Source organism: Sinohyriopsis cumingii, chromosome 1 (assembly GCF_028554795.1).
Source record: "Sinohyriopsis cumingii isolate HCF-2022 chromosome 1, ASM2855479v2, whole genome shotgun sequence".
Taxonomy (NCBI): Eukaryota; Metazoa; Mollusca; class Bivalvia; order Unionida; family Unionidae; genus Sinohyriopsis; species Sinohyriopsis cumingii.
In genome coordinates this window covers 54,045,446-54,073,214 of record NC_142961.1, presented here as the reverse complement: position 1 = coordinate 54,073,214, position 27,769 = coordinate 54,045,446, and the positions used below count along the sequence as shown (strand labels likewise).

The window sequence follows — 27,769 nt, the reverse complement described above, 5'->3', positions numbered from 1 at the left end:
GGTACCAGACTTAAGTCGCATGACGAACTGTACGCTGTCCAAACATTTATGATTTAAGAAGGGTGGATGAAAATGTTGAATTATTTTCAACACGGGCGAATAATTAATTTTATTACTACTCCATAAGTAAATAAGTTGTAGGTGAACAAATCTGAGATGAATGTTAAGTTTGTGATGAGGCCTTTGGAAGCTAGTTTTCCGATATGCAGACCTAAGGTACTTTCGTTTAGCAAAAAATGTGTGAATGCGCTCCTAAGCCATTAATTTACAAATTATATTCGTAAGTGTTATTTGTGCGTTAAATTTTCCAACATAAGAGATGACATTTTTCAGACTTGCACTTCTAAGGTATCACGGTACCAGTTGTTTTTCCATATACCTCAATGCTAATGTTTTGTGAAATAAATATACTTTCTATCCTACCTCAGCATGCATGTCACATACTGTGATAGAGAACAGAGCTAGATTGTCAGTTTGACAATGACATAACCAGGTACTCCACTGCATTTAAGAGAAATAACTCTACTGGAACTAGACAGGGGTAAAAGTTATTTAATGACAACAGGCACATTTTCAACCATGTGTACCATATTTTAAAAAAATGATAAAAAGTACAAAATATGATCTAGATAGAAATTAACATAAACTCACATGTTGCCAAGAGGTTCAACTTTTTTTTAAAGCCTAACAGAAAGTACAGCTCATACATAATGCACCAATCACAGCTAGTGTTGTTCTTTATTTCTGAATGCAGTCTTCCTACACCTTAAGCTCTGCCCACCTGGACTTGCGTAATTGATACCGTTATACCCTTTAGTTCCTGGACAAGTCCATTTTCAGTACAGGGGTGTATGCATGACTGCACATATGTACATAGAAGCAAAATATTGTTGTCTACTTCTGATATTTACAATATCAGATCAAGCAAAGGAAAAGAATGACAACTAAAAATTTGCCTTTCATGTGGATTTAACAAGCGGAGTAATTTCTAAGCACATATATGCAAAGGAATATAACTCTTTAACTTCTCAACGTTATTGTAATTTATGGAATTATTGGGCAGCTACCAAATAGGATGACCTGTGTCACAATGTTGTCTGAGGAAATCAACTCGCCCATAGTGTACGCAACATGGTACTGTATTAGTATGGAAAGTCAATTAAGTTTGAAAGGTGCAGAGAGTGCTAGTGTTTGTGCCACTCTGGTCATTTTCAGGTTAGAAATTATAAATCAGTCAATGAATAGACCAAGTTCTGTGCACTTTTTATCACCTGAAAGATTTCTGTTATTGAAATTGGGAGGGCTGTACAAACAAACGAGAAGTATATCCAGACTATAGCAGCTGCCTTGCTTGATGCTCAGCATTAACGTGACTGGGTGAGATGTCATGCTTCATGTCTGCAACATGATGCTCCAGTGCTAAACATCACTATAAACTGCCACACTGCAGACATGTTAGCAATATGACTGGAAATGTTTTAAACCTATGTTAAAAATCCAAATTACACACACAACCCTGCCTTCCACATTTATGTACCAAGTCTGTATAACTAAGGAGTTTGTGGAGTGGTTCTTCGTTCCAGAAAACTTGTGTAACACCTAGTCCTACAGTAAGGATAATTAAGAATATTAAAACCTTAATTACCCCTCCGCTATTCATAGTAGATATTTACACAAAAAACGCTGTACTGTATCCAATTTGTCTTGTTCATTGATTCTTGACCCATTTTCTTCAATCATTTTTAGAATAATTAACAGAGGTCTCACAAGGATTTTAAAACTAGGAGTCCAGAATACTATTTTCATAAAAATAGGAGTATCACCATCAAAAATTGCAGTCCCCTTCCAGCTGTTTATTGATCATACCTGAAGTGGCTCTTTCCAGATGTGAAGAACCATTGGTTGCCATTGAGGTTAGTTGTCCAGATTCTTTACACCACTGACATATAGCTCTTGTATATCCATCAGAGTGAGACGAAATTGTGTCAGTCAATTGAAAAGTCTTATAACAAACACTATACCAGGTATCACACACTTTCTTACACTTGGCTACGATTCCATCTGAACTATTAGTTCTAGCAACTTAAACACTCCCTGAATCTCACTAAAATCTTCCTGCATTTGCCGCTTAACCCCAGTCTTGATATATCTTGATTTTGAGGTCACATGCAGTACTTATTCAGCTAACTCGGAAATGAAAACAGTAATGAAAGCTAAAGTTGTTCTTCTGATGTACACTTATCATGACCACATGTACATCTCTAGGCTTTTCTGCCGCTGAATTCAGTCATAAATATCAGCACATTTTTCCCACCACTCGGCAGCTACTGGTAGTCAGTCTATGAACTTGGCACCCAACTATTATATCATGTTCTTTTGATGAACTCTTATAATGATGACATGTACATCTGGGGGCCTTTCAGCCACTGACGTCTCTCATTGTAAATAGCAGCACAGCTAAAGTGATCAGTTGATCAACACATTTTCACACTCAACAGGTGGATGAAGCAGGACTGGCAAACCTTTGAATTTGCTGTCCAGCCATTGCTTGCATACAGAGGACTCATGTATAAGTGATTTTCTGCATCCCAGATACAAAATTGGCATGCAGATTGATTAAGTGTTCTTGAAACCTCCTTTAAGTCAACAAATGGCTAAGAATATGCTCTTCTTGATAAATGCCTCATATTTTAAATGCTTTATTTTAACATCAAATTTGTTTTGGATCATTGGTCTAGTATCCCATCTTCCATACAATAACAGTTAGAAGATAACTGTCAGTTTTCCATTTCAAATATTGCTTGTCAGAACATTGCTGTCATGAACTTTCAACTTGTGTAAAAGTAGATATTTAACTGATGATTTATTTTATTATTTATAATTAGCATAAATCTATTGCAGCTACATAATGAACAAAAGCAGCATTTATCATATACTTGTAATCCTTTAAGAAAATATTTCATTAGGAATTTAGAAATATTCTCATGTGAAACATATTCTTAATATTTTTAAAAATGTTAGTGACCATTTATAGTTAGCACAAAACAACAAAAAAATGCATCATTGCTTATTGTTCCATTAAATTGCTATTAAAACTTTGTTAGGGCAGAAAATGTAACTTGAGTATAAAGGATGGACAAACAAAATTTTATTTCTCTATTTCAAATTCATAAAATGTGTAGGAGCTAGCAATTGACAGGTTTGGTGCTAGAAGTAGCTACACAACATCTGTTAATATTTTGTATTCAGTGTCTTCATTGCCCCTTAATTTGCCAACTTTTTTGACAAATTTGGCTACCAATGGTAATTTTGATGTTATCTATAATAGAAATACTTAATATGTACAATGTATTATTTAGTATATTTGGTCTGTATTGTATTAGTACATGTACTTTAAAATATTGACATCATCCTAGATTTATATTTTGTTGGATTTTTTTCATTTACAATAATATCGATTCTTTATGCATCTCTTGGCTTTTATGTATCCTTAGTGGCATGCCAACTTGTGCAGTGTGTCTTCTGAACTAAGCACTTCATGTCAAAGGAAACTTTGGTCCTTATTGTTTATTTGATGCTGCTGTTTTCTATAAAGTCTCTTAATTTTTTATTTTATTTTTTGAAAGTTTTACATACAGTTGCAGTCCAAAAGATTTCAAAACTAGTTTGAAACAACTCTTGTAACATGATCATCGGAGAAAATGTCATATTGTTCATAATAATTTGATTGTTGCCGATAAAACAACACTGTAACTACTTGTAGATAACACATTGAAGCTTTAAAGTTGATATATGACTGAACTAGACCCTTCTTTCCAACCTAATCAACACAAACAAGAACATGTATGGCGCTGTGTGAGTGCATCTACTTTTAGAAAGAGGGATTTTCTTAATATAACCACTCACTTTTCGTTACAACAATCCATTGATAGGACTGCAAATTTATGGTTTTTATTATTTGCCTATACATTGGTAGTAATGACATGTATTGGTTAAATAGTATCTGTTTCACTGTCTTTTTCATATTTTGACAAAAACAACCTTGACTTTAACGGCAGTTTTTTTAATTCCATCATAAAGCTATATTCCATGTTTCTGATCTACATGATTCAGTATGGAGGCAAAATTTTCTAACACATAATTTGTTTTCATTGAATTATATATCTTAATCTTTTTGCCTACTTATTTACAAAAACAGACAACCTAATGATTTGGTATTTCATAGACACAGTGATGTCCGCAATTACAGTTTCACTTCAAACTGATTTTGTAAAGAAACAAACACAAACATGGCAGTTAAAATCTTAATTTTAACAATAATTAAATAAGAAATAAATTACATTCTTAAAATAAGTTACTATTTACATACTGATGTTTAAATTTTGAAATAGAAATTGGTATTTTTTTCATCATCAAATAGTACACTAGTCCTAATTTTATGAATTGAGCAGTGATATCTTGCTCAGGGAAAGGGTTAATGGTCAGTCAGCTATTAAAACAGGGATGTGAACCAGCCTGAGTTTGTTTGTGAATGTAATTGGTATCAACACTGCATAGAATACATTTTACCTTCAGCTTGAACACTATCAGAAATTCTTAGCCACAGCGAGGGAACATATCAAAAGTTATAAACTATTGCCATTGTATGTCAGAAAATAGCAGGGTGCAGTAGTTTTTGTTTTTCTAACAGAAGAAGCTGAAATTTTATATTTTTCTGGTGACTTAGTCGCCCACTTCCCCTAGTAGCGTAACCACTGCAATTTATGTTAAGTATATTTGCTACCCATTTAAAGAATTCTCTTATTTTGTCACATTTCATGTAACTTACCCATTTACATAACATCCTTATGGTCATCCTTAGCAAGCATCCTTATCACCTCTGAACAACCTCTGATTGGTTCCTTTATGGTTTTTCACAACAGTATAGCAAGTGTGCCATGTGCAAAGTGAATGTTTGCAACTGTTTGGGATTTCGTTAAAAACAGAACCCCAAATTTTACTCACATAACAGTGAATACACAGTTTGTGTAAATTTGTAAATTTGTCGTATGTTTACTATTTCTTGATTCAAACACAATATAAAATGACTCCACATTGAACATCTGTTTAATTTACTGAAAGTATTATGTCAGGGCAAGTCATTGATATCATGTTACTGGTCGGACAGATGCATCACATGTAACACTGGGGTGATAAAAATCAAATTTTTTAAATATTATTTTTCCATCCAGCAAGATAATTTTTACAGGTCATAAATCATGATACACAAGTTTGTACCAAACAGCCATAGTTTTATGTACTTGCAATGATTAAAAAAAACATTATCTTTTTTGTGTAGATGAGTAATGTCCCATTTTTATGTCAAATTTCACCTTAGTTAAAGGAACATAAATAAAAAAAATAACAAATTTATTGCAAGTAGCCCCCTCTGTAAAAGTCAGCAAGCCAAGTGCTGTCAGCAAGTCTCAGGGATACAGACACTGGTAAGGCTAACACTGCTCTAGGTGATCTCTGCAAGTATGTTGTAGGGGAATGCCTAGCTGTTTGGCACATTGGCTAATGAGTTAAAACCAGCCAATGTGATTTGCACATTGCAACCGCTCAGAGACAAGCTTGTTCAGTATTTGTATGTGCCTGGAGAGTTGGAATGCAGGCCACAATGTCATGCCACTCACCCAGTTTGGTCTGTGGACATGTTTGCCATTTTGGAATGGATTGATACTCCAAGACGATCAGCTCATTACTGACTGTGGCCATCATTGCATGATGGAGAAATACCTCCTAGACATGCATCTGAATGAGAAGAAATCCAAATTGTTCAGCAGACTGCCAGCATGATTTGTGTTGACATGCTGTTAACCAGTACAGGTTGCAATAGAGTGTTGACCAAACACGTTAGTGTTGATACTATCAGGGATTATCAATCTATTGGTATCCATTGGGGGACAAATTTGCCTTGGTGCATACACCCATATGATGGTTCCTGGACTGTATCATATTGGCTTTGTGTTTGAATTCACAACGGCCTCGAAGACATTCCAGGTACAGTGCATGCCTGAGGTCCTTCTGCACAATCACTTGTGGAATACTACCTTTTTGATGTTTTTGGGCCTGATCACAATCGAGTACATTTTGGGTTGTAGTCTCACATACTCTCTGATCAGTTAGCATTCATCTTTGAATTTGCCCACCACCTTTTTGTTCTTGGTGGATAACTGAATCTGTTCTTTCAGATATTCATTGTTATCAAACTTGTTGGCCAAACTTTGCTGGGCCATGTCTGCACACACATCATCGAAAAAGCCAGCACAGATGACCACACTTAGACTGGTTTCATAATCAAGAGTTTTGATTCTTTACTGTGGAAAGTATTCTTATTCAGGGTGTAGAGTGTGGCTTTGTTAATATTCCTTTCCATTGCATAAATTTGTCATCAGACTTAGTCTAAGGACTTGTGGCAGTCGGAACAGTGATGTCTTTACCCATATAGGGTATTTATCTGTTGCTTGGCAATGCTCTAACTGGAGATAAGGTTGTGGTGAATCCATGTGTAATGAGATGCCTTGTTTGGATCAGAAAGTTCATCTATTGAAAATGAAATTCCTGATTTATACCCAGCTTGTGCCGTTACTAGAGTTATGGCAAAGAAAGCTCATGAGAGAGATGTTGATCAGGAAATTATTCCTTTAGCTGACATGCTTGTTGGTCGAGCTTTTGATAAGGTCACTTTTGTTCCTGTTTTGGATTAATCAAAAGGTATTGATCACAGTAATCCTCATTTTACTACTTATTCTTTTTATTCTAATCAGGGTGACAAACGACAGTCACTTGTCATTGAACAGGAACAAGGTCCTGAAATCTGTTTCAGAGGGCTATTAGCAAAACTGAAGCCGGAGAAGTACCTGTTTGTTATTTTGTTAAAAATGGGGTCCCTATGAGAAAATGGAGACCACCTGAGGTACCCACTTTTGACAACAAGTGGTCAGTGAGCTATCAAATTGCTGTTCCTAAGTCAAATAGACAGGATATTAACTCCTTTGGTTGATCCATTAGGGGTCAGTAAGACTTATGATAATATCTTTAGTAATTTTTTTGGCTGAAAATTAAAAGTTTGTAAATACTTCTAATCTTGTTACATGTGTCAAATGGTATGTAAGGCTCATCTGCAACCTGCTCCTGTATTTGACAACCCATTTAGCAGAATAATGGTAGACTGTGGATCATAATGTGTGTGCGTACAATATTTTTGAGAAATATTAAAACTAAAACAATAGTAAAGGCTCTGATGTTTTTTTTTATACATGGTTTGGCCTTCCCAGATACTGTATGTCTAATCTGATCAGGAGTCAAATATTTTGTTTGGAATTTTCCAGGAAGTTATGCATGAATTAGGCATCCAGTACATTAAGTCTTATGCCAATCACCCTGAAAGCTGAGGAACTGTATAAATATTTCATCAAACTTTGAAAAATATTATCTGGTCATATTGTTTTGATACTGGAAAAGATTGGGATGAAGGTGTTCATTTACTGTTGTTTGCTGTTAGGGAATCAGTTCAAGAATATTTAAGATATACATGTAGTCCCTTTGAAATAGTTTTTGGACATACTGTCCATGGACCAGTGAAGTTGTTAACAGAGAAACTTCCTTCAACTGAAGATACAGAAATTTTCCTGACTATCAGAAGTCTCAGAAATGCTTAGTCACGCATATTTGGATGCAGATTTTTTTTTTATCTAGGATGCTGAAAAGTACTTAAGTGGGAGTCCTATATGCATGCAGTAGCTGGATGGCAAATTCAAAGACTTGCAATCCTGCTTCAACCACCTGCTAAATGGGAAAGTGTGTTGATCAGTTGATGACTTTGCTGTGCTGATATTTACAATGACATAATTCAGTGGCTTAAAGACCCCACAGTGTGCATGTTGTCATTGTAAGATTACATCATAAAACAATAGCTGGGCAAGTTCAAAGACTCTTGAGAGACAGAAAGACCCAGAGATGTAGATGTGGCCATTATAAGAATACATCAGATGATAACTTTCATTATTAGTTTCCATGTGTAGCTGAATAAAAAGTGCATGTGACCTCGAAATCAAGACAAATTGAGACTTAGACAAAATGCTGTTTGCTGATTTGGATAAGTATTTTGGGGTTAAATGGCAAAATGAATAAAATTTTAACGAGAATTAAAAGAGTGCTAGAGTTGCTAAAACTGATAACTAAATGGTAACTACTGGTTCTTCTAATCTGGACATTTAGCCACTTCAAGTATGCCCAACATGCTTCTGGGAAGGGACTACAGCTTTTGTTGGTGGGACTCCTATGTTAACCAAACTAGCAGCCATGGACTTAGTTTTAAAATCCTTGTGGGACCACAAAAATACAAAAGAAAGTAGTTTTCAGCCTGGTGATAGAGTTCTGGCTCTCTTGCCATTACCTCAAAATCCTCTTCAGGGTAAGTACTATGGTCCTTACCTAGTTGAAAAGACAGCAAGTGATTTAAATCGTTATTACTCCTGGGAGGTGAAAACTAAACAACTTTGCCATATTAATATATTAAAAGAATATGTTGATTGAGATAGCCAGGTTAATTGTGCAGTCAACTTAGTTGTTCCTGTTCCCATACAATGAGGAAAAACAATGGAATAAATCAGACTGTAGTGATTTTGGTGTCACCAATCTTATGAATTCAGAAATATTGAATAATATGGACCAAAAACTTCACCCACAAGAAGAGAGTAAACTAAAACAGCTATTACTTGAATATGAGTACTTGTTTCCAGATGTTCCAACTTGAAAATCTAAATAAAATCTATCAAACTGTTGAAATTGTAGATTCCACACCTGTGTAACAATATCTATACAGGATGAACCCTCTTAGACAGAAATGTTTGAAAAATAAATTAAGTATTTGTTGGAAAATGATTTTGTAGAACCCAGTAAAAGTGGCTGGAGTTCATCATGTATTCTTGAGCCAAAACCAGATAATACTTTCTGCATGTGCAGAAACATGAACAGTATGACCAAAATAATTCATTTCCATTTCAAAGAATGAATCACTGCATTGACAAAACTGGAAATGCAAAATATGGCACCAAAAATTTGACCTTTTGAAGAGATTCTGGTAAATTTCACTGATACAAAGGGTAAATTTCACAATTCGTTACTCCAGATGGACTGTATCAATATAAAGAGATGCCATTTGGGATTAAATGTTCGCTTTGTACTTTTAAATGTTTAATGAACATGATTACATCTGGTATAGACAGTTGTGATGCTTACATTGATGATATCATCATCTATGATGATACCAGAAAAGATCACTTTGAGATAATTTGGAAATTCTTTGACAGTCTCTTTGATGCAAGTTTGACAATTTGTCCAAAAATGAGTTTTTCCATGTTTGTTACATTTCTAGAACATATTGTGCACATGGACAAGTTAAACCTATTGATGCTGCAGTCAAAGTGACTGTCTATCTCTGAATTCTCTCTATCTGTCTGTAAAAAGCAAATTGTGCGATTTTTTGGCATAGCTGAATACAATCAGAAATGTTGTTCCAATTTTTCCACAACTGCTGAACCTCTGACAGAATTATTGAGTAAGGAAACCAAAGTTGTGATTTGGATTTTTAACATAGCTTTAACAATTTTTCAGTCATATCGCTATGATTTCTACAGTGTAGCAGTTTATAGTGATGTCTAGCACTGGGGTATCATGCCACAGACATGTAGCATCATGTCCCACCCCTAATCACATTATCCTTAACCAGGTTGACCAGTTCTAATAATAACCTCTTAATGCTGAGTACCCAACGAGGCAGCTGCTAGTACTATTTTTATGTCTTTGGTATGATTGTACTGAGGGTTTGAACCTGTGACCTCCTGCATCTCAGGCAGATGCTGTAACTACTTAGGCCACCAGATCAGTTATGATAATTATGGTAACCCTTGAAACATGTTATGCCTTTAGTAACAGTTGATTTTCAGGTCATTTTACAATACAATATTGCTGTGATAAGAACCCCCTTGCTTTCATTGGCAAAATGAAAAACAAAGATTATTAAAATGGAGTTTGATGTTGCAGTAATACAATATTGACATCGGGCACATCAAGGGCAAAGACAGTCTAATAGCAGATGCACCTTCATGTGTGTAGAAATATTACATTCAGAAGATTTCATCTTATATACAAAATTTATCACATGTATATTTGACTAATAGTTTAAAGAAAGCTTTATTGCTTACAACTTTTTTTCTTTATGTGGGGATGTGTTATGTATATTTAATTTGTATTTTTTTCAGTTTTTTAAAAAAAATTCATTATATGCCATGAATAATTGTATTTTGGACTTGACCTTGCCCAAAATAGGTTCATTTTCTACCTGACCTGAATCATTGATTTTGGTGTCATAAACATGTTTATCTCAGAGTTCAGAACATTGGAAATTCCCCATGAAATGCCATGTCTACCTGTTGTTTAGCACATTTTTTATTATAATTTTAGTAACAGACCTTCTAATTATAACTAAGATTTTATCTTGTAAACATTTGGAATCTTCAAGAATGAAATTTTCCAGTAGATAATAATTGATTTTATTTACAGAAGATGCTAATTGTGACCCAAGGTCACGTAGAGGACTATAAAATCTTGTTTTTCTATTAATTATTCATTCATGCTGTAAGATCTGAGGAAAATCAATTGTATAATTATTGTGTTCAGTGTTTCATTTATGCTGGAATTTATTTATTCAAATTATTTAATTCAAGTTGTTGTCTCTGTAAATAAAGAGTGCCCATAAATAACATTTAATAGAGACTTCAATTTATAGTGAAACTAACGAGAAAAATCTTTAAGCAGTTTATCAAAATTCACTTAACTGAATGTGACCAAATATTATTGAAAGCATCCTTACATCTGCAGCTATCAAATATGCCCACCATTACTAAAAATAGAAGAGAATTTTTTTTTCACAATAAGCTCTTAACAGAATTTCACTAAATTTGACAGAAAGCATTCTGGCATAAAGTGCTTTCAGTTTTATGCAACTGATGCCTGTCCATCATTAGATACGGCCAGTGTTTCTCAAAATAGAGCAACATTTAAATGACTTTTGAAAAACAGCTCAAGAGAATTTCACAAAACTTTACAAAAAGTGTTCTGGTATAAAAGAGCTTTTATATTTGTACAAAAGATGCCAATCCACTATCGTATTTGGCTGCAATTACCAAAAAAAATAAATGATGAATTCTTAGAAACTGCTATGCAGAAAAATTTACGAAATTTGCCAGGAAGCATTCTGGTGATGAGTGGTTTTACATTTATACAAATGATGTTGATTCATTCTCAGATAAGGCCATCATTGCTAAAAGTTTAAACTCCTTTAAATTACTTTAAACAATTTGATACATTTTACAACAATTGTTCTGGCACATAGGGTTTTGAGTTTATGCAAATGAATCTAATCTACCATAAAATGTGGCTATTGTCATAACATTTTATAAAAATCTGCTTGAGAGACACTGGTCAGATTTATTCTAGCTGAACTCATTGCCTTGGTGATTGATATAAATGATGCTTTTCTGCCATCACAGTCGTTGTCATGACTGAAAGTAGAACACCTTGATACAATTTTATCATTGACACCAGGCATCCTAACATAGTGATCTTTCAATATTGGATAAGTTATGCTGATGAGCTATCAAATATGGATGAAAATACAAAAGAAATAGAGAAATCTTGAAACAGTTGTTTTCATGAACAGTGTTGAATGAAATTTAAACAGAGAGCATACTGCTGATCCAGATTTCTTGGCCAGCTGCTCTTGTGTTTGGCTGTTACATGATTGACCTGACGCCCAATCATAATGATTTACATTGCATTACTTGTAAGTTAGCATATACCAAGACCATCTTTTGTTAAGTAAAAATATTTTTGCAGCTTGTTAAAAGATGCTAAGCATAGATAATGTTACATCATTTGGAAATAGTTGCATTAAAATAAATTGACCAGTTTTTTTGTGTGCAGATTGTATATGTTAGATGCAAAAACCAATGTGCTGAATACAATAAACCTTTTTTTTTCTTTTTTGGTTTATACTGATGCATTCTATTTAAGACCAGTGACATTTTCTTCATAGGGCAGTAGTTTTTAAGGAAAAAATCAGAGGAAAAGCAACCATATGACTTACTTGTACAAGTATAGATGGATGGAGTACCCACCTTGATTTGCACTTCCAAGCAATGCTTGTAAACCTAGAATAGAATTGAAACATCTTTAGTTGAGATTGGTATGAGAAGCATAGGATCAAGTTGCACTGTTTTGAAGAAAGGTTAGAAATTTCTGCTGATACTTTAAAATTCTATATTATATTTTATTTCAGTTTCTAGAGGATATCATTAATCAGCATGGGACCATTGACAGAATATGGCTTAGTCCTGGACACATATTCATCAGTGTACATGAAGGGCAACAACTCCTCAGTGTGGATGCTCAAAGACTGGATAATGTAATAGGATTTTGTACTACTGTATGTGTGTTTATGGCAAGACAATTTGGTGTACATGAAAAGCATTTTAAAATCCTTGGATTTATCATATAATAGTAAATTTTATGGTGCATCTAAATTGATGGTTTTTAAAAAAATAGTATTTATAATATTTAATCTAAGCACAGTGAAATCCCTCAAGACTAGCTTCAGTAAATCAGATTTACCTTAAAACTTAAAAATTATTTTGGCTTTTAATTTTCTCATATTTTGAATAAAATTAATTCAGGAAACAGAACACTACTCAGAAGAAAAGTATTTATATTGCTCCAGTTGCTTTTTGATTTTAAGAGGTTGCTGTGTACTGTATATAAATTCTGATTAACTAGTATTCTCAACTCTATCACTTAAGGAAGATGCTATCTTTTTGTGTCCCTGTATTGGTAGTAAACCGTATGACCATCCTTTGGTTTGTCTGCCCATCCTTCCATCCTAACAAATCTCATTAGTGAAACTAATGCAACAGTTGCTATGGATTCCCATGAAGCTTTGTAAATATTATGGCCATGACCTGATGACACATATTTCTTTGACAGAGTTTGTTAGAGTTATTGCCCTTTTACCTTGCAACATAATGCAGTTTATGAAAACTCTTTATTAATGCAACTAGTCCCACTCTTTTTAGTGGATTGCCATGAAAACTTGGTAAACATTATCTTCATCACCTGAGGATTTGCATTTCTTCAAATCACATGATCTCATCGTTTGTGTAAGAGTTATTGGCTATTTTGTCATGTACCCTAATGCAGTGCACAACATATCATTAGCACAACTAGACCTGCAATTTTTTATGTTGTGGTCATCATTGAAGACGTACATCTCTTCAAATCGCAGCTTTGCTGCATCTTGTATAAGAGCTGCTTGAAGCTGAATGACAGAATCTTTGGAAATCTAATCTCACAGATGTCATTCGATTACTATCAAAAGGTCATTGGTCATGATCACTGAAGCAGAGTAGTTTCTGCACAAAAATGAAATGAAATTATACATGGTTGGGATGGGATGCTATATATATGTGAGCAAATTGGTCACCATTCCTTTAGTTAAAGCTTCAAAAATGATCTTGAACTCTGTAGCCTGTTTGAGAAACTAATTAAAATGAATATACTGAATCATCTAGCCAGATTGTAAAAGTATTTTTTGTACTGTTGGTATTTGTTTGAGTCAAAATTACACATGTGGCATTGCATTCATTATTACTGCATGTTGTATTAGGATAGTGGAAGCAGGCCATATGCACTGAAGTAGACTCATTTCTAACAGACACATAAAATCAAATGGAATGAGGTAGACTCATTTCTGACAATGACACATTGGCATATATCCTTTGCACATGGCTGTGTCTGTCATACGTTTTGACCCTCTTTCACTTTAACTACCTCATGGGTTACAAGAGTCATCAGTAGAACATTACTATTCAACAAAGGCTGTTGCTGCTACATTCAGTTTGAATCACAAGTATTAATTATCATTTAGTATTACCAGTGATTAATTAAACTTGTCAGGGAACATTAGTTTGTTCTAGATAAAGGATGATTTATGATGCAATACATAAAGTGTAAGAATAATTATGGGGGATGGTGAAGAAATAGTAATGAGGTTAAATTAATGATTTAGATACTTCGGTTTTTCTTGTTACAGTTTAAATTTTGTTTTGAAGAGATTTAGCTAGATATATATTCAGCTTATTTCATTGACAATAAGGCCACACACCCCGCCAAAAAAAAAAGAATGTGATTCTGGTAATGGTATGGGGAAGAAAAAAAATGTAGGAAAGACTACTCACTTTTTGAAGAAAAAAGGTGTCCAGCTTGTGTAAGTTCACAGTTTCCAATCTTGTGTTACCAGGTCTCCGAAAAACTGGGCACATTCTGTACTGACAATTTTCTTGCACATTTGATAAAGAGTTGCAGAGTGTGGGCCATTAAAATAGATTTGGTTAGGTAACAGGAGACACATTTTGATTGGGGGTGGGGTGCCTAAATGGGTCAACCATAGGACTTTATCAGTAACTCCAGTTAACTTCAGACATTATATTTTCTATCGGTGTAATCATAGATGAAAGTAATGTTAATATAATATTGCTTTAAATCTTTGACATTTTTCAGGAGAATAAAATCAAAATACATGTATAGCTATTCCAGTACATTTTTAGAAAAATGTTATTCATGTTAATAAAGACAGCATATAGTTATATAATAAATATGTATTTCTCTTGAGCAAAATGAAAACACCTGTCTTGCAAATACAGTATAAATTGATTTAAATAAATTTGCAAAACTTACTCTTGCATATTATGATTTGTGCTAATCTGAGATCTTTTCTTTTTCCACAGCAGCCAAATAATTCTGGTGTCCATCTTATCTTGGATACTGGTTCCAAGCTATTAGATGTCCTTAAGGGTGTGCCACACACAATTTACACTGTAAGTTAAAAATTTATAGCAAAAATAAAAACTGGTCATGGTTTTACTGTTACTGTGAAAAATCCTAGCATCCAAGCTATTCCTGCAAATACAGTGTACAAATCTTTTCAAAGTACTTGAAATTAGTTTGGGGAAACATTTTGAATCTTCAGACCACCTCAAATTTGAAGCAGACTTGGAACACCACAGGCTTTTTTGTAGAAACATCCTGCCAATTTAAAGATGGGTTACCTCATTGGAACCTAGTGAATGAAATTTATTTGGTTTTAAAACAACTACCACTCTTTTTCCTTGAATGTTTGCTGTGTTTTTCTAAAGTATAACATGATAAACAGTTACATTCTTCCCTGTACATGAAGTTGCAAATTCTTGTTTAATGTTCTGTAGATTCCACTCAATGTACATCAGTTGATGAGCCCTTGGTTAGTGTTCTATTGATTCTACTCTGTGTACATCAAGTTGCAAGTCTTGTACCTCTCCAGTGTCCTAAGTGGTTCGAGTGTCTACTTTGGAATGCAGTGGATAGTAGGTTCAAAGCCTGGCCAAGTCATCCCAAAGACTTATAAAAATGGTAATTGCAGCTGCCTCGCTTGGTGCTCACCATTAAGAGGTTAGGGTTTGGACTGTTTGGCGGTGTCAGGATTTATGTGACGGTGGGACATGATGCCACATGTCTATGGCATGATGCCCTAGTGCTAGACATCACTTTAAACTGCCACACTGCAGACATCATAGCGATATAACTAAAATTAATAAAGCTAAGTTAAAAATCTAAATAACACACACACACATATGCACACACACACACACACACATGCAAACACACACACACACACACATCCTTAGTTTTCTACACAATCAGTTCTATATATTCCACTCTATGTACTTAAAGTGGCAAGTCTTTGGTTAGTGTTCTATGGATTCCACTCTGCATACATCAAGTGACAAATCCTTGGTTAGTGTTCTGTAGATTCCACTCCTATGTACATCAAGTGGTAAGTCCTTGTTTAGTTGTCTATAGATTCCACTCTATGTGCATTAAGTGGTGACTTCTTGGCTAGTGGTCTATAGATTCCACTCTATGTATATCAAAGTGGCACGTCCTTGTTCTATAGATTCCTTGGTTAGTTGTCTATAGATTCCACTCTATGTACATCAAGTGATGAGTCCTTGGTTAGTTGTCTATAGATTCCACTCTATGTATATCAACTGGCATGTCCTTGTTCTATAGATTCCTTGGTTAGTATTCCAAAGACTCCACTCTATGTATATCAAGTGGCATGTCCTTGTTCTATAGATTCCTTGGTTAGTATTCCAAAGACTCCACTCTATGTATGTCAAGTGGCACTTCCTTGTTCTATAGATTCCTTGGTTAGTATTCCAAAGACTCCACTCTATGTATATCAAGTGGCACGTCCTTGTTCTATAGATTCCTTGGTTAGTATTCCAAAGACTCCACTCTATGTATATCAAGTGGCACTTCCTTGTTATATAGATTCCTTTGTTAGTGGTCTATAGATTACCCACTATGTATATCAAGTGGGACGTCCTTGTTTATAGATTCCTTGGTTAGTATTCCAAAGACTCCACTCTATGTATATCAAGTGGCACTTCCTTGTTCTATAGATTCCTTTGTTAGTGGTCTATAGATTACCCACTATGTATATCAAGTGGCACGTCCTTGTTCTATAGATTCCTTGGTTAGTGATCTATAGATTTTGCTCTATGTATATCAAGTGGCACGTCCTTGTTCTATAGATTCCTTGGTTAGTGATCTATAGATTTTGCTCTATGTATATCAAGTGGCACGTCCTTGTTCTATAGATTCCTTGGTTAGTGATCTATAGATTTCGCTCTATATATATCAAGTGGCACTTCCTTGTTCTATAGATTCCTTGGTTAGTGATCTATAGATTTCGCTCTGTGTATATCAAGTGGCACGTCCTTGTTCTATAGATTCCTTGGTTAGTGATCTATAGATTTTGCTCTATGTATATCAAGTGGCACGTCCTTGTTCTATAGATTCCTTGGTTAGTGATCTATAGATTTCGCTCTATGTATATCAAGTGGCACGTCCTTGTTCTATAGAGTCCTTGGTTAGTGATCTATAGATTTCGCTCTATGTATATCAAGTGGCACGTCCTTGTTCTATAGATTTCGCTCTATGTATATCAAGTGGCACGTCCTTGTTCTATAGATTCCTTGGTTAGTATTCCAAAGACTCCACTCTATGTATATCAAGTGGCACTTCCTTGTTCTATAGATTCCTTTGTTAGTGGTCTATAGATTACCCACTATGTATATCAAGTGGGACGTCCTTGTTCTATAGATTTCTTGGTTAGTATTCCAAAGACTCCACTCTATGTATATCAAGTGGCACTTCCTTGTTCTATAGATTCCTTTGTTAGTGGTCTATAGATTATCCACTATGTATATCAAGTGGGACGTCCTTGTTCTATAGATTCCTTGGTTAGTGATCTATAGATTTTGCTCTATGTATATCAAGTGGCACATCCTTGTTCTATAGATTCCTTGGTTAGTGATCTATAGATTTTGCTCTATGTATATCAAGTGGCACGTCCTTGTTCTATAGATTCCTTGGTTAGTGATCTACAGATTTCGCTCTATGTATATCAAGTGGCACTTCCTTGTTCTATAGATTCCTTGGTTAGTGATCTATAGATTTCGCTCTATGTATATCAAGTGGCACGTCCTTGTTCTATAGATTCCTTGGTTAGTGATCTATAGATTTCGCTCTATGTATATCAAGTGGCACTTCCTTGTTCTATAGATTCCTTGGTTAGTATTCCAAAGACTCCACTCTATGTATATCAAGTGGCACGTCCTTGTTCTATAGATTCCTTGGTTAGTGATCTATAGATTTCGCTCTATGTATATCAAGTGGCACGTCCTTGTTCTATAGAGTCCTTGGTTAGTGATCTATAGATTTCGCTCTATGTATATCAAGTGGCACGTCCTTGTTCTATAGATTTCGCTCTATGTATATCAAGTGGCACGTCCTTGTTCTATAGATTCCTTGGTTAGTATTCCAAAGACTCCACTCTATGTATATCAAGTGGCACTTCCTTGTTCTATAGATTCCTTTGTTAGTGGTCTATAGATTACCCACTATGTATATCAAGTGGGACGTCCTTGTTCTATAGATTTCTTGGTTAGTATTCCAAAGACTCCACTCTATGTATATCAAGTGGCACTTCCTTGTTCTATAGATTCCTTTGTTAGTGGTCTATAGATTATCCACTATGTATATCAAGTGGGACGTCCTTGTTCTATAGATTCCTTGGTTAGTGATCTATAGATTTTGCTCTATGTATATCAAGTGGCACATCCTTGTTCTATAGATTCCTTGGTTAGTGATCTATAGATTTTGCTCTATGTATATCAAGTGGCACGTCCTTGTTCTATAGATTCCTTGGTTAGTGATCTACAGATTTCGCTCTATGTATATCAAGTGGCACTTCCTTGTTCTATAGATTCCTTGGTTAGTGATCTATAGATTTCGCTCTATGTATATCAAGTGGCACGTCCTTGTTCTATAGATTCCTTGGTTAGTGATCTATAGATTTCGCTCTATGTATATCAAGTGGCACTTCCTTGTTCTATAGATTCCTTGGTTAGTATTCCAAAGACTCCACTCTATGTATATCAAGTGGCACGTCCTTGTTCTATAGATTCCTTGGTTAGTGATCTATAGATTTCGCTCTATGTATATCAAGTGGCACTTCCTTGTTCTATAGAGTCCTTTGTTAGTGGTCTATAGATTACCCACTATGTATATCAAGTGGGACGTCCTTGTTCTATAGATTCCTTGGTTAGCATTCCAAAGACTCCACTCTATGTATATCAAGTGGCACTTCCTTGTTCTATAGATTCCTTTGTTAGTGGTCTATAGATTACCCACTATGTATATCAGGTGGGACGTCCTTGTTCTATAGATTCCTTGGTTAGTATTCCAAAGACTCCACTCTATGTATATCAAGTGGCACGTCCTTGTTCTATAGATTCCTTGGTTAGTGATCTATAGATTTTGCTCTATGTATATCAAGTGGCACATCCTTGTTCTATAGATTCCTTGGTTAGTGATCTATAGATTTTGCTCTATGTATATCAAGTGGCACGTCCTTGTTCTATAGATTCCTTGGTTAGTGATCTATAGATTTCGCTCTATGTATATCAAGTGGCACGTCCTTGTTCTATAGATTCCTTGGTTAGTGATTTATAGATTTCGCTCTATGTATATCAAGTGGCACGTCCTTGTTCTATAGATTCCTTGGTTAGTGATCTATAGATTTTGCTCTATGTATATCAAGTGGCACGTCCTTGTTCTATAGATTCCTTGTTTAGTGATCTATAGATTTTGCTCTATGTATATCAAGTGGCATGTCCTTGTTCTATAGATTCCTTGGTTAGTATTCCAAAGACTCCACTCTGTTTATATCAAGTGGCACCTCCTTGTTCTATAGATTCCTGGTGGAGGAAGAACTCTGGAAAACACCGGGAAGAACCACAGACCCTCAAGAAGCTACTGGAAGGCTTTCTCACATACCCACTTTAGACGAGCCTGAGACTTGAACCCACGCAAATACATTGCTAATATTTTCTCTATCATATGGGTTTAATATAGGTTTAATATTATGATCATTATTAATAGAAGTAAACATTTTTAGCTTGGTTTTAGTCAAGGACATTATGTTTACCACATTATGTATTATAATTTAACAGATTTTATCTTGTAAATATTAGGAATCTTCTAGAACAAAATTTTCCATTAAGTAATTTTTTGTTTTTGATGAAAATGCTGATTGTGACCTAGGTCAGGTAGAGGAGTATAAAATCTTGTTTATGGGAAATTTTCTTTATTCGTGCTGTAAGATCTTGAAGTAGAATCATTGCTGTGTTCAGAGTATGATTTGGGCTGAAATTATTTAATAGAAATTATTCTTCTCTGGAAATAGAAAGTGCCTTAATATAATATTCTAGGAAAGAAATATTAACTAGGAATTATAGCAAAATCATACAAGGAAACTTTGTATTATCTTATTGTCATTCAACAAAAGACTGTTGGCACATCTCCACTTTACAGGTCACTACAGATACATCAACACCTTTAACATTGGAAATTGTTTGGAATACCATTAACATTTATTTAGAACTTTATTCATTGGGACTTAAGTTAACTTAGTAATTCTAGGATGATTTGGGATTAGGTTTGCAATGCCATTAGTTCTTTTACTTTTTACTTTGTATTCTAAATTGGTGTAAATGAAAGTCTGGGGAATTTTGTTTGTTTCAAAATGCCATTAAAATATCCTTCATTATGTTAGAACCATTTTGAAAATGAATTTCTATAACAATTCAAAAGTTACAAAATCTTGTCATCCACTTACATTGTTCTGAAAGATACTTAAGGTTGAATTTACATTCAGAATTGTGTCATGGCATTTGGTGTTAATTTAATCAAATGAAAACCATGAATATATTAACTCTATAAAACATCTACATGACATCAGAAGTTGTTATATTTATGTGAACATTTGAAGTTTATTGATTCACAATTGAAGTCAAATACTGAAGTTTTCAATAGCTATTTATATTCTTACAAGAATAAAAACCGTTACTTTTTTCATTTATGTCTTTGTAATTACAGGTTCAGTCCAATGGATGTGTGCTGCGCTGGTCATTCAAACAAGACTCAGGCTGGTCATTGTCACAGAGATTTGATATTTGTAATGCACCAACTGCAGAAGTTGTAGATATCTGTTATAATATATCCCAGAATACACTGTTCTGGTGTGAGAAAAGGCAGTCTTCTTCTAGTAACAAGCCAGCCTACTGTATCTGCAGAAGGCAGCTAAAGGGAGTTAAGTATAACAGGCATCTTTGTGTTATCCAGTCTGGAAAGATTTCAGTCAATAGGATATGTTAGGAGTTAGCTTTTGTCTCACCCATGTAAGCATGGTGAGGTAAAGGAAACACATTTCTAACAGACTGAGTGTTACAGTTTTGTGTTCAAGTTTTGCATTTCAGGCAAGGGGAAATACTGTGAATGCACTTTTTTAATAGATTTTTCCAAAACATGTGTCTGATAATAATATGTTAAAAGTACATCAACTGGACCCACCATGAGGTACTGATTAATGTGAGACAGTTCACCAATTCTGGTGCCAGTTACACTAGCCTGAGTCAATGCAGATGTTTAGTACCATCTAGGTCTTTAAGCCTGGACTGGGTACAATGTAACCCTGCTAAAGAATGCTCCATTATAACATGAATTCAGATATATCATGATTTTGGCTTGGCTCCTGAAATTTCATTTACATGTACTTTTCTCGCACATGAAATTGAACTTGTAAAAAGTTAATTATCACTTTTGGGGAAGCGAACATGTATGAATTCTAATATAAGATAATGTTGGTGTGGCTCCTGCAATTTCATATACATGTATTTCATGCATGAAAAAAGTCTTTTCTTCTTAAAAGTATGAAAAATAAAGTGTAAAAAGTTTATTGAGGAATCACGCTGAGCTTCTCCAATGTCGCAGGTAAAGATTTTTTTTGCTTACTGGCGACAAAATATTCCATCTGGTAAAATTCCCCCCCCCCCCTCCCCAAGACTGTTGGCTGATTAAACTTGTATATTGAACATGGGTTTGGAGTGAAGAAATTCACAGGCACTATGAAAGTAAACTGCAAACTTCATATAAGATGCACTGGAATTTATATATTGCTAGATAAACAAATTCATTGTTAATATGACTAACCAACTTAACACTGCATTGTTATATCATAATCCACTTATTCTGACATCTGGCCTGAGTACTTTATGCTGTGAGGTGTCTGCATTATTTTGGGGCAGCGGAGATCAACCCGAAAAAGCTCTATCTCATAATGGATCTTTTGAACTAAATGGTGTTGGATTATCGGCCGCTCACTAGTAATTAATATATTTATTTTTACTGTCCTCTATATGTGGGTGGTAAGTAAAATTCATCTTCTTTTCACTCATAGAATTAAATCCTTCAGAACATTCATATTTTCTATAGTTAATCAGAACAAAACAAAACACCAGTGTATTCATCATCTGCTGGCCTTTTTAAAAACAATCTGATACATACATGGAATTCAGTACTACTCTGCCACCAGAAATGTCAAAAAACACCACCACCACTCCCAAAAACCCAGAGATCTACTTATAGGTCTATCTATGCTACTGGCACTAGTTACAATTGACCAACTTTCAAAGGCAGGAAAAGTAACTGCTACACTTGACCAAACAGCGACTAATTCCTTTTGTTTTTAAAATTTATCGTTCTGTATAAATACTAGGCATTTGAAAAAAAATATTTCAGACTCAATCATGTTCTAGATACATTTGATGTTGCTGCTGCAATAAGAAATAGACATCTGTTTGGTCCTATATGTGTTTGTGTTTTTTATTTGTTTTCTAACAGAATGTGAGTCATACTTGAAGTTATGACGTGATTTATACTCAAATTCATGGATTTATTATACACAGATACAGTACTTTACTGATTATGGATTGTACTATGCAAATGTAAGCTGTCAATATACAAGTGTTTTTCAAACTAATTTGTCTTCATTAAATCCAAAACACATATTTTTGCACCCATTTTTATTACCCATCCTCTGCCTGACACAGATAAATGCATAATTTTCTTCATATAACTGATTTGGTTGGTTATAACACAGTTTGGTCTATAACACAGTCGGGTTCTATGGACCCCAACTACCGTGTTATAGTGAGGTCACACTGTATACGGCAAAGAAAGAACACTGTACCCGTTCTAAGAAATTGAAGGAATACACTGAGGCTTTATTGAAACTGGTGTAGCCCATTATGAGTTGGTATTGATGCAGATGTCTGGTCCTGGTTTTCCCAAGAAAGATCACTGTAGCCAATACTTGAGGTATGCCTGTTATTGCCAGTATATTCACGGCCTCTCCAGATGGGCCACCATACCATGTTGGTACTGGCCCAATAGGTTGTACTGTGAAGAGCTTTTTTGTTGTGGTAGTGAGATGCTCATAATTGCTGACATTTTTCTTTAGGAAGTTCTCAACAGAGGTAGCATTGATGACAATGTGGATGGTTTCTTCATCCTTGATTGTGCACATCTTAGCTTTATCATTTGCCTTAGTTAGTTATTAATAGTGGAGATTGCCCATTCATTTTCAGACTAACATGATCACATATTACATGTATGGCCTGAATTTTGTACCCCCTCACAACTTATACAGGTAAAGTGACTATCAAACTCAAGCTGATTGCATTCTTTGCATTCAGTCCTGCCCCTTGTGTTGACACCTGTAAACAAAGAGAGCATATTATGGCATACACAACTGCAGTCATTCAAATATTGTGTTGAACTGACTGTGAAGAGGACATTATACAAAAACAATAAATGCCAAGTGAGATCTGCATACTACCTTACATGTAGTAGCAAATCATTTACTTGAGAGAATTCATAAACCAGGTTGAATAGAAAGTACTATGGACCATAGGGCTAGGCATTTAAAATTGCATCATTAGGCACAGGTGAATCCTGTATCTGTGATTTCTCAAGAAAGAGTGTACCTACAAGCACGAGTGGATGTAGCAGCTGATAACTAATTGGATTTGGTGCCAGTTCCTCAATTGATCGGGACAAAACTCTTGCCTGACTCTCACCTTTGTAAGATGACATATTATCACTTCTGTTGCAAACATGAGCAAAAAGGTGTAGGTAACATCTTATTTAGCTTGAAGGGCTGGGTTTGCATGTACTTCTAACATGTTATCATCAGGTAAGTATTATTGAAGAAACATATTTTACTCTAACAATTGATTTCCACAAGGTACCAATTTTCATGGATTCATAGTTTGTTGGAATTTAAAGACTCAGCAATCATTCTTTGGAGAAAAAGAGCTTCTTCCCAAAGCCACAAATTTAAATGAAAATGTCATTATTAAAAATTGATGCAGTACATTATTGTACTGACACACTTGGAATGTACATTATTGCATGAACACACTTCAGACACAGACATTATTGCAGTGACACAGTTGAGACAGAGCATGGACATCGATGAGACATATTATTGCATTGTCACAAGTGAGACACAGACATTATAGGATTGGACAAAAGTGGGATGACACAGACAGACATTGTACTGACACAGGTGAGATGGATATTAATGCACTGAAGCAGGTGAGATACAGACATTACATGTACAGTTGAGACAGACGATTGCATAGACACAGCTGAGACATTATTGCATTGACACGTGAGGTAGAGACATTATTTCACTGACAAATGAAGCACACTGGTATGCAATGACACAGGTGAGACTTGGACATAATGCCATAAAACAGGTGAGACAGACATTGCACTAACACAGGTGAGACACAAATGTTATTCCACTGAGATGGTTGAGATGGACACAGATACACCACATAATGCATTGACACAAATGAAGCATAAACACAGGTGAGACAGAACACATCCACAAAAACCCATCTCTTTTTTTCTCAACCATTTGATTCTTGATCATGCCTGTATAAATATTCCTCAAGAGTTGAAATACATTTTACTTCATAACATATGCTAGTCTATTGATACAATATACTTGTGATAGTTTATTTGCTTTTAATATACTTGTGATAGTTTATTTGCTTTTAAAGGTGGTATTTGCGTTTGAAGAGACCAGAAAACATAGTGAAAATGACAGTTTTAGAATGGATGATATATTCCCAGAATAATAAATTGAATCTAGGATTTCAAAGTCACATGGTAATGCAGCCTAAATTCCATAGACAAAGAAAGGACTTGAATATGAATGTTAGCATTAAAGCTATCCTTGGATCTTCATATTTATTAGTAATAATTATTATCCTTTGTACAGTATTGTTGTCAGTATATTTTAAAAAACTAAGTAGAATGATTCATGATATCATACAGTAGGGCTACTTTACTCAAATAAAGGGTAGCCCAAGCCCATCATTTTTAGATATCCCATTTCTGGCACAAGATGTGTTGTAACTTGTAAAGGTGCAAAGAAGTGCATGGCTTTTTGCACTGTTTGGGCTCCTGAATCTTAGGCTTGGTATAGTTCTTGTTTGTGTTTTACATCACACCCATCCCTTTGGTGAAGATAAAACTTGGACTCCTCCTGGGAAAAACCCACCTTTTTGCTTTCTACTATAATTCTGGTTAAACATGCCAGTGGAAAGTTATTTACCATCAGGTATTTGATTACAAAAACTGTTGGATCTTGATAATTGCCTGCCAAGCATAGTAATCAAATTTTAGTTGCTGTATATAGTATTTAATGAGACACTTTGGATAAATGAAAGTGCAAACACAGCTTTGAAAAATTGGAGATGGAACATGCCAAATAAAAATATGGTGGTCTGTAGGTCAATGTGTTGATTGAACATGTGCTTGATTCGTTCAGTGTTGACAAATTTATGCTTGCATTCTTCCTGGCAAACATTAATCTATTGGAATTTCTTTCTAATAATATTGGTTCTTTGTATATATAATGTTTTTGCTGTTAATTATCAAACAAATAATGAAATTAAGATATATTTCTTGAATAGGTGATGCAAAGACAGGGGATTTAATACTGGGACCAGCATCTGTTCTTATTCATAACTGTCCTTCTAGCCAAATTCATCCCCTGACACATGGGGTCTTCATAACTACAGAGTAAGTAAACATTCATCCTCCACCAGGTTTTTTTTTATTATTGTATTACCTATACATGCATCTAAAAATGAGGTGCTCTGATTTAATTGTTTTCCAGATTCTAAAATATTGTGGTGCAAAGATTTTATGTCTGGAACTTGTTTGTACAAATACATACATGCCAACCAATATGCTTTTGGTGTAATCGTTATTTTTTTATACCAAATTATGCCTGACTGTATATGGATTAAGCCTTTTTGGTACATAAAAAAGAAAGATAAAGAAAACAATAAAAAGTAATTTTTGTCATTTTTATTATTATCTCTTTAATTCCACTGATATAAATTTGAAAATGTTCTTAAAAAGGTGAGAATGGCATAAAAGTACTTTCCTTATTTGCTATTTATCGCAACTGTATATGACCCATTTCCAAGAAAACAGGTTTCTTCAAATCTGGACTTTGCCTCAGAGATTTATTTTCTTGATAAGCTTGGGAAGTTGTGAACCAGTCTGTCCTTATAAAGAAATTGGTGTCAGATGTCAAGTGAAACTCTTATCAGCATGAGTTTTGGATGTTATATGATGGAAAATGTTAGAGCAGATGGATTTTTGAAACTTCAGAACATATCAGATCAGGAAAAACAACATATCAACACTGCTTTACAAACTTTAAAAAAGTACACAAGAGTAATGTAATAAAGCATTCAGAGCACCTGACCTCATTGCAGATTTCTAGTTCACAATAATTCAGCCAAATTTACATGTAGAATAGTTAGTGAGTTCAGAATGTAAATAATTTTTCAGTATATTTTGTGCTTGTATTCAAGTATTTTGCCCTGAGCACAAATGGTCCTGCAGTTTTTGATGGATTGACATGAAACTATTTAAATATTAAGGTTATCTTCTGTTGATGCACTTATTGACAAATTACTTTGATTCTGCAATAGTGTTTTTAATTATTGTACTTTTTGTCTTGTCCTGAGGTAGGAATGGGATTCAGGAGAGGCAGGGTTATTTTTGCATGAGCAAGTTGTGCCCCATTCATCTAGTTTGTACTTTATACTAATAAATAATAAACTCAAGTTCTACTCTGGAATTTCTTGCTAAGGTGGCGTTAGATAAGCATGGCCTTTGCCAAGATCATTGCAACATGTTGATGTTGCAGCATATATATAAAAAAATTAGTTTATAGTCTATTCAGCAGTGTATGATTGTAGGTTTCCTCCTAATTTATCCAATAATCTTGCCAAAAAGTATAAATTGAACTAAAATCATGCATTATATATGCAAGCTGTAATTTTATCTCTGCATATGATATGTTCCCCATCACATTACGTTAGGAATATTAGCCTGCTGCCTCACAAATCCAGCCCAGCTAAATGAGGAAGATCATCTTTTTCTATTTCTCAATAGGCAAAGGGTAATAACTCTTGCCCACTGCTCCTCTTGTCACCACCTGGTGGTGTAAATTTTTAGCTTTGAATGTTCTTTAAATGCTATATATGCAACTTAAGAGCATGGAAGTCAACCATGACTATACTAAGTATACACTATCTATGATACGCTGCATCTGTAATACATGGTCAGAGGAAGTCTGGGCTTCTGTATTTGCTAGTTAGTCACATACTGATTTCCTAATCTGTGCTGTGAGCTAGTTTGTGACATACTGATTTGGAAATCTTTTGGTTGGTTCTCTCTTCTTGTTTTGTTTCAGGAAACATGTCATGAAATGCCTGTTCAGAGTCGTAGTCCATTGGGCATTGAAGGGAAGGAAAGACGGAATAAGTCAAGGAAGACAACTTACAGTTCATTATTGGTGATACCAGTTCATTGGGGAATATTCCCCTATTTTAGGTACCTCAGTGGGTTTAAGTCCCCTGTGTGCCTGAGCATGTCCTTTGTGCCTATAAGTCAAGGTGCATGTGAATGTATCAGATTAGTTGGATCCACCTTCTTATACACTGCACAGTTACTGGCACTCCAGCCATCATTGACCGTGCAGCCATCACAGACTGTTCATCACAGGAGACCTTTTGAGAAGACAGTCCAGCTAACTAGTTCATTGGTTGCATTTCCAACTCACTGA

The 27,769-nt window shown here is 34.9% G+C and overlaps 2 protein-coding genes across 2 annotated transcripts in view; both read left to right on the top strand.

The window, feature by feature from the left end:
• Window positions 1-10: 10 nt before the first annotated feature.
• Window positions 11-27,769, top strand: LOC149806887 (uncharacterized). Its single transcript, XM_089935091.1, has 6 exons — window positions 11-216; window positions 12,386-12,511; window positions 14,886-14,975; window positions 20,644-20,857; window positions 25,596-25,704; window positions 27,538-27,769. The coding sequence occupies exons 1-6, from the start codon at window positions 157-159 to the stop codon at window positions 27,767-27,769; spliced, it is 831 nt and encodes a 276-aa protein (XP_089791217.1). The 5' UTR covers window positions 11-156.
• The window catches only part of LOC149806886 (uncharacterized), a 79,530-nt gene continuing 77,330 nt past the window's right edge, over window positions 25,570-27,769 (top strand). Inside the window, exon 1 of the mRNA XM_089959129.1 lies at window positions 25,570-25,704. The gene's annotated coding sequence lies outside the window, so the exon portion shown is untranslated. The remainder of the gene's footprint in view (window positions 25,705-27,769) is intronic.